The 8,411-nt window shown below is 34.6% G+C and overlaps 1 protein-coding gene across 1 annotated transcript in view; it reads left to right on the forward strand.

Annotated features, from left to right (window-relative positions):
* The window catches only part of LOC114285230 (tripeptidyl-peptidase 2-like), a 29,418-nt gene extending 24,287 nt beyond the window's left edge, over positions 1-5,131 (forward strand). Inside the window, exons 9-14 of the mRNA XM_082913032.1 lie at positions 170-262; positions 694-789; positions 2,433-2,531; positions 2,830-2,922; positions 3,913-4,128; positions 4,823-5,131. Coding sequence (XP_082769158.1) covers positions 170-262; positions 694-789; positions 2,433-2,531; positions 2,830-2,922; positions 3,913-4,128; positions 4,823-4,981 — 756 coding nt within the window. The 3' untranslated portion in view covers positions 4,982-5,131. The remainder of the gene's footprint in view (positions 1-169; positions 263-693; positions 790-2,432; positions 2,532-2,829; positions 2,923-3,912; positions 4,129-4,822) is intronic.
* Positions 5,132-8,411: the final 3,280 nt, after the last annotated feature.

An 8,411-nucleotide genomic window follows, 5' to 3' on the forward strand; every position in this document is an offset into this window, starting at 1 on the left:
GGTTCAAGTTACAGTGCTTGCTTGCTGTACCAGTGTTAGTACACATTAACTGATTTCTTTGTTGAGTCCTTTCTGTCTGTTAATCTATGCTCTTGTTTGTTCCCAGCACATTTGATACTGAAGTTTATTGTATATCGGAGTCAATGCTAGAACTTATTTTTTGAATCAGGTTCGGGATGCCAAGATAAAGGTTCTTGCAAGACTTAAACAAGGCACCGCTGAAGAGTGCTTAGAATGGAAAAAGTTGTCCAGCTCTCTTAAGGTAAAACTTATTATTATATTTTTTAGATATAATTATGATATGAATTCGTATTATGAGATATTTTGTACAGATAATGCATAAACCTCTTGCAAATATTGTAAAACTTATCCATCTGTCTTAGATTTTGGACTCAATGTTCATCAGATTTTACCCCACTCCAATAATCCTTCCCCCACCCAACTTCTAAAATGAACAAATAAAAAAATAAAAAAAGAAAAGAAAAGAAACAAGAAATAGAAGTGTGCTTATTTTGTTTGATTTGACTCAGCAAACTTTATGTTGGGATAACTTTACGATTTGATTGGCTTTCCAAATTCTGAACTGTGTTCAACTCTGGTGTGGTCAGCTGTAATTTACTAAAACAGGTTCGTATGCCTTCCATCTGCCCGTTTCAATCACTAATGCTTCACGTATCATCTGTTGGTTGGCAGTCCGAGTACCCAAAATACACTCCCTTGCTTGCTAAAATATTGGAAGGTTTGCTATCACAGAATAATGTTGAAGATAAGATTCCCCATTTAGAAGAGGTAATTTCTAATGCAAATACTGTATCTTATGTTATAATTTTTCATGTACTCACTTCTACAAAGGAAGGGTTTGAATTAATTGTTTTTAGTAGTATTTTCATCTGTTGGGAACTTGAACCATGTGATCCTGTGGTATTCAACCTACTGCTCAGTTAGAAAGGTGTCAGATTACAAGGCTGCTGGATGTTTCTTCAGTATGGTTGTGATGCCCAGCATTACGATTTGTGCATTTTATAGACCTAACAATTTTCGTCCCATCCAGAAGAGGTTGTGATGAACTGCTCATTATTTACTATTAAAGTTATCTTTGAACTTTCACAATAGGTCATGTTATGTCCTATGCTACATGGATTCGGGTATAGGTGTCAAGTGCAGGTGTGTGTCTCAAGTGCCAGATGCATCTAATTCTCATGTCCAAGAACATGGGAACGCAACAAAATATGCATATTTTTTAATATGCTGCTTTTATTTTCTAAGGTAAAGACGTATTTACAAGATGTCGTATAGCATTTTATGCATAATATGAGTTTGATTATTAAATATGCTTATGGGTGAATGTCCATCTACACATCGTATACCTGAGATCCTTACCCACGTAACATAGGTCGTGACCGAACCTACTCAATCATGACATGACCTATTGATGCGGAACGCATCACCTATTCATGGGCTCTTTGGGTTTATATGGCTTGGTGGTTAGAGCCAAGAGTTTTCCATGGTGTATTCCCTTTTCAAGACTCACACCTTGACCTGGAGGTGGCCAATCTGTGTGTGTGTGTGTGTGTGTGTGTGTGTGAGAGAGAGAGAGAGAGTTGTGTCTCACTGGTGCATGGGATTCCCTATCCTCAGGGGATGCAGTCATGCTTTGTACATCCTCTGTACCTGGGAGCACATTTAGTGTACTCCATTACCCTTGTCTCCAGCCTTTGGTTAGGTCTTGTAATGGCCGTCACTGTCAGAATCAGCAGAGGCTGCCACTTGGCAAGCTCTGTTCTGTGCTGTGTTTCTATACATCAGGAGGTCTTCTTCACCATCATGAATGTAATGGTAATCTTAATAACTCTCTCCTAGGGAAAGGTTTCGCAGCCCTTGCTATCTTTTCTGACTCTATTATCTTTCTTACTGCTGCTCTCTCTCCTAGAACTCTTTAGGTACAGTTATCACCCAAGCTTGGTCTTCTTCCATCAGGTGTTATTTGAAATCTTTTAATCATCTTGTCACCTATCCCCACCCTACTTAGAATCAAACCTAAAATGGTATGATGAACAGATTGTACAGGAAAAGTAATAATTAGGGGGCATCTGTTGTATTATAACTTATCCTTTAGCCTGTGTTTGAAATCTTTGATTTTCGTAGGGATTTCCCTCCCTCTTCTTTTCCCCCCACAAATTCGTACACATTGAAGATCCAAGCACATCCTTATAGAAAATTGAACTGTTTAAAAAAAAAATGATTTGCTTATATTGCTTGCATGCTTATTCTAAATCTGCAATGTATATAATTGATGATAGTACCGTTATTATCCCTGCAAAAAATTAAAATATTTAGTTCTATCTTTTTACTATTTTTTATTAGTAGTATTATAATAATAATATTATTATTTACTATTCCACTTGGTTGTTCTTACGAAGTGCTACTTGCAGATTATAGATGCAGCAGATGTGGTGATTGATAGTGTTGACACAGATGAATTAGCGAAGTACTTTTCTTTCAAAAGTGATCCAGAAGATGAGGGGGCTGAGGTTTGTATCTATGTTTCCAGTGTCTTTCTTCTCACTCAAAATCCTCAGGAAACTGAACTACTGAGGCATTATCTTCTTTTCTATGGTATGGTACAAGGAAGGCAAGATCTTAGTTCTCTATAATTATGGTTTCAAACTTTTTAGTGCTGCCAATTAAAACATGTAATGAACTGACATCTAGCTGTGGAGTGAGGCACTTGCAGATGTTCTCCCTCTGAGTTTGTTTTGTTGTTTGCCTGACTGGTTCATATTATAAAGTAATGGAAGCTTACATTACTTTTTTCTCTGTTATTAACAGAAAGTTAAGAAGAAGATGGAGACGGCACGTGACCAATTAGCGGAAGCTCTTTACCAAAAAGGATTAGCTATGGCAGAGATTGAATCCTTGAAGGTAAAGATTTATTTCGTAGTGTAATGTCTAGTGCTCGCTTTTTAAATTCTGCGTAGAAGAAATGGTGGTTTAATGGCCCTATCCTTGTCTTTAGGAGCCATTGGGCCTCTAAATGAATGGAAAGATGTCACGGACCTAAAGACAGATGGTAACCAATCCAAGACCTGGAGTCCCTACTATTTAGGACAGTGGCTGGTTGTGACAGGGCTGGATGCTGTGAGATCATTTATCTTGTTTAAATTTCATGCTCCTTGTGCTGATATAAAAAAAATAAAAATAAAAAATTCATGTTCATTTTAACCCTCAGTTTCAAGTCTGTTTAAGCTGTATGACTGGTGTCTGATGCAAATTGTTTGTCCTGTAAGATGGATTGTAAGGAAACAGAAAGAAATTGGTGATGCATATGCATAGATCGAAAGCAGTTTTTATTCAGGTATTAAATATAATCCAAAGATACCAAATGCCTCGGTTTGCTAGACTAGGTAGAATAGACTCTTGTAAGGAGGAGCTGGTCGATGTTGGATACACGTCAACACCCGTAGAAACATTCCCGAAACTTCTTGGATGTGTCCTAATTTGAAAATAAATTTCATAGGTTTGGATACTTAAACAGCATTTCTTATGTGTCCAAGTGCCCGCTATCTTCCCAGAGAGACCACTTCATCCACTCTCCACGATATGTATCGCTGTGCCTTCAGTGTCCTAGTTTTTTTATGATTTGCCTTGTCCCAATGTTAGTGTGCTACGTAGGTGCAGGGACACTTTTGACAGACAACTCAAACAAGTACGACTTAAAATGTTTATTGTACTTGTATTGCTTCTTTTCTGCCATACGAGAGGTGTAGATGAAATGCTTTGCTCTTCTGCCTTGCGATTCTGTCCTCTTTTGCTTGCCAATCATCTGAATCAGTTCTGCAGTAAATAGTTATGGATTTTATCGTGGTTACCTTGTCGTCAGTGATGATAAATTTATTTATGTTATGATCATAGCAGGGTGAAGAGGCATCAGCCTTGGCTTCAACTGAAGGTGCAAATGTGCTGGATAGGACTAATGATAAATCTGTTCCAGAGTCCAATGCCCTGCCAGATTTGTTTGAAGAAAACTTCAAAGAACTAAAGAAATGGGTGGATGTGAAATCTTCGAAGTATGCCACTCTATTAGTGATACGTGAGCGACGTTGTGGAAGGCTTGGAACTGCGCTTAAGGTATTCCGTTAATTATGCTTTTGCCAATTAATCATCCTTTGTACTTGTACTCAATAGGCCGGTAGAGGTGTGGGAATATCAGGCTTTTTCTTTTTTTTCTACTTTTTTTCTTTCAATTTTTATTTGTATGTTTTTACGTGTCGAATAAGATGAGGTTGGTTCAGTGAACTAACTTCTTTGGATCAATTAGGCATTTTGAAGATATAGAGGACTTCATTTTGTGATTCATTTGGTTTATCTCTGACATTCTTGACTTCTGATAAGTCTGGATATGTTGTCCATGGCCTGTTTTAGTCTTAGAATTTGTTAGGCAAATTCATTTAAGAAGTCGTGTTTTTGTTTAGTACAAACATCAAACAAGCTGTCTTTGCTCATAAACTTTCCAAGCATGTTATCGTTCCCTCAAATTTTCGTTCAAGTTTGTTTGAAGTGTTTTTATTTTTATTTTTATTTTTGGCCCCTTTGTAAAAATGATTTGCTTCTGTTAAAAAACGGAAGATATATTGTTGGTTGTTGTTATCTAGGGCAGGGGCACATAGGCACTCAATTTCTTTTAGACCCCCTGAGGAACATCCCAGTGGTCTAGGCTGCATTTCTCCAATAAAGAGGCCTAAGTTCTGAGTCAGCTGAACTTATCAAAAAAAGAAAGAAAAAGAAAGAAAGAATATAACTGATTGATTTTTAAATTTGTTAGGCATTAAATGACATGATTCAAGTGGATGGTGAGGCTCCGAAGAAGAAGCTATATGAATTGAAGCTGTCGTTGCTTGATCAGATTGGATGGGGTCATTTGGTGTCATACGAGCGGCAATGGATGCATGTCCGATTCCCAGCGAGTCTACCGCTTTTTTAAGGTTGTGCATTGTTTTGCAAGGTCGGGGGCATTATCTTGTGTAACCTGGTTTCCTATGGAAATCTTTTTGTTTTAGATTGATTTTTACAAGGATAATTTCAAAATACAAATGGGATTGCATAACTAGATAATATAACCTTTTTTCTTTTCCCCCCCTTTCTTTTTCCGGTGCTTTGTGATCGTTGTTGCGTGAATTTCCCTGATGCCAATTCGATCATTTCACAAGGAGATGGTGGAAACAACTATTATTGTTTCTGCAATTTGAATTTTTTTCCCTGTGCTGTTGTTGAGTGTAAAACCCCATTTTTTTTTTATAAGGAAAATTTAGTCAAAACCTCTTCATTAGACCTTTGTTTGGTGAAAAGGGCAACCTAATTTATTTTACTTCATAGACCCCTTAAGGAGGAGATACATAATTGAATAAGGATAAAGTAAAGTATTTTCTTTTTTTTTTCTTGGACAATATTGTCATAGTAACATGTTATTGTGAATCAGAATAACATGCCATTACTCCTATTTTATTTAACAGTAACATGTTACTCTGTCTTACAATGGCCCCGTTTGGTAGAGCTGTGAAAAAGTGATTATAGATTATAACTTAACAGATTATGGCTTGTAGCTGTGAACATAAGCTGTTAACCTGTTTGGTGCAGCCGTGGGATTATGGATTTAAGCAGCAGAGTAGTATTTGGTTAATAATAGCTTTTTACTGTATAATTGTCCTTTCTACCCTTATATGATATAAAAATGATTATTTCGTTATTTTTTTCAGTTTTAATTTTTATTAATAAAATTTAATATAATTAGCATTAATTAGTATCAATTAATATAAAAATTGATACATCTGCTAAAAATGAATGGAAGTATTATTGTCACAATTATTTTTCATTATAAATTAATTAGTATTAATTAATTGCTTAATTGGTATCAATTAATACCAAAATTATTAATTCGTATCAATTAATGGCTTAATTAGTCTCAATTAATACTGAATTATTAATTAGTATAATTTAATATTTATATTTAATTTTTATTAGTATCAATTAATATTAATAATCAACAATTGTTATTAATTAGTATCAATTAATAATTAATTCATTACAAAAGTATACAATATTAATTTATTAATAATTAATACCAATTAATACTGATTTTTTTCTTTTTCTTCAGAAATATACAATTTTTTATTTTTTAATTAATATTAATATTAATTAATATTAATATTTGTGTATTGATGAGGGCATTTAAGTGATTTTAGCCCCTCTACACCAGCTGTGTGCTTAAGTAAAAAATTTAAGCATCCCTGATCAGCTTTTGAGATAAGCTGAGAAATAATTTAATTTAAGCTATAAGCTGGTCAACTTAAGCTGCACCAAACACAATATTTTAGCTTAAATTAAGTTAAAAGTTGAAATAAGCAGCTTATAAGCTCTACCAAACAGGCCTAATAACATGTTATTTTGACTTACAATAGAGTAATGATACATACCTCTAATTTAAGAGCTCTAAATGGAGCACTAAGGAGGTGGAAGAGAGAGAGAGTAGAGAGAGATAGAGAGAGGAGTGTGGGCTCGACCTTCACATGGGTACTCTCCACATCATTAGAATTGTATTAGAGCTCTCAAACATTATTGATATGATCTTTTAATAAATTTTGATGAAAGAATTTTAAAAATATTAATTTTATTAAAAACTGACATCTAAATTAAATATTATATTATTTTAAATTTTAATATTTTAGTAATAGTGGTATGTGTTGGATTTTTTAAGGAAGATTTTTTATCCTTGTCTTTAATGCCTTAAAACTTTGTTAGGAGAGAGATTTGATTAAATCCCTATCCTCTTTTTTTTTTAAATAAAAACAAATTGAAATCCATGCTGTTATAAGATGAAACCAAAAAACAAAAAAAAAGAAAAAAAGAAAAAAAAGGGGCAATTTTATAAAACTGCTAGTATTCTGAGTTGTCAAAAATCAATTTTATAAGAAAATGAAAATGAGTTTGTTTTTGAACTTTACCATTATTTTATTTTTCATTATTTTTATTATGAAAAAATGAAATCAGAAACGTAGAATGGCAATGAACAATGAAAACGAGCTCCAACAAGGGAAATTTTATAATACAAACTTTTGGTGTAACAGTAGTGACTTTTGTGATATTTGTTATAATTTAATTATAACGTATTATAGTATTAGTTATGATTTATTGTTATTATTATAATTATGATCAAATTTTTTTTTGATTAAATTTCTTTTTAGAGGAATATGAATATATTAAGCAAAACCAACAAACAATAAAGATACACAATTTGGAATTCATCATAATATATTTCTATATTAGAGGATTAGATTTTAGTCCTGCCATCGTCTTGCATTTTCAAGAGGGAAGCGACTCCTTGCGGAAGAGGGATCCAATGTGCTGTAAAGGAAATGAATTAAATACAGACATTATATATATATATATATTTGTTTTTAAGGTGAAATATATATATATATATATAATTTATGGGAAATTTGATCATAAACCCCTCTTAGCTTCCTTTTCTTGTTAGGACACAAAAAAAAATTAATACTTTCAAAGCCCCTTTATAATTATAAAATTCCGTATAAAGGACAATTTGTTATTTGAATATTTTATTTGACCATTATATCCTCTCTTATATTTCTTTTATAGCTCTCTCTTTCTCTTTTCACCAACTCGATGTTTGTTCATCGTTTCCACCATCTTCATCGTCTATCAGCGTCGTTCATCCTCACCGTTGACCTGCAACCGCTATTTTTACCGTTAAACCACCACCATCTCAGATTTGATACCTACTGTAGACACCTCATTTTTATCGTCCTCGAGACTTGAATATGCTTGCAGGTACATCCGGTGACAAGTTCGATTGCTTGTTGAGTATTCAAGTTCGCGGCGGAACGTCACAGGTTTGAGCTTTCCAAACCCTATATCCTTTCTGCCCCATTTTTGGACCCTGTGTTGGCCTTTTCTGCATGCTCCTTGTGAGGCACTGCCGACCATCTTTTGGCCCTATAGGCCATGGTTTTATCCCTGCCTGCTATTGATGAAGCCTGCCGGCCATCAATGAGGTGCCGGCAGAATACATTGTCTCAGCAGATTTCACGCCAGATCTTTTGATCCAGCTGGTTTTCACTCATCTCTCCTCCATACACGTGTATGGAGGGATGAAGCCCTTTCCAAGCTTGTTGAACAAGCTTGGCATTGCATTCCGCTATATAAGGAGAGGCTTCTCTTCTCCAGCAGAGGTTCAGCATTTTTAGAGAAGGCATATCTCTCTCTCTTTATATTTCTCACACTCTCTCTCTATATTGTATTGAATAGTGTCCCAAAGTGTGTTTTCTCTTCACTTTTGTAAAGGAACACCTAGTGATGCACCACCATCTCTGAGTTGAGGTGCTTGGGAGTGTTGT

This window comes from Camellia sinensis, chromosome 2 (genome assembly GCF_055761805.1).
Source record: "Camellia sinensis isolate YWXY chromosome 2, ASM5576180v1, whole genome shotgun sequence".
In the NCBI taxonomy this organism is placed as follows: domain Eukaryota; kingdom Viridiplantae; phylum Streptophyta; class Magnoliopsida; order Ericales; family Theaceae; genus Camellia; species Camellia sinensis.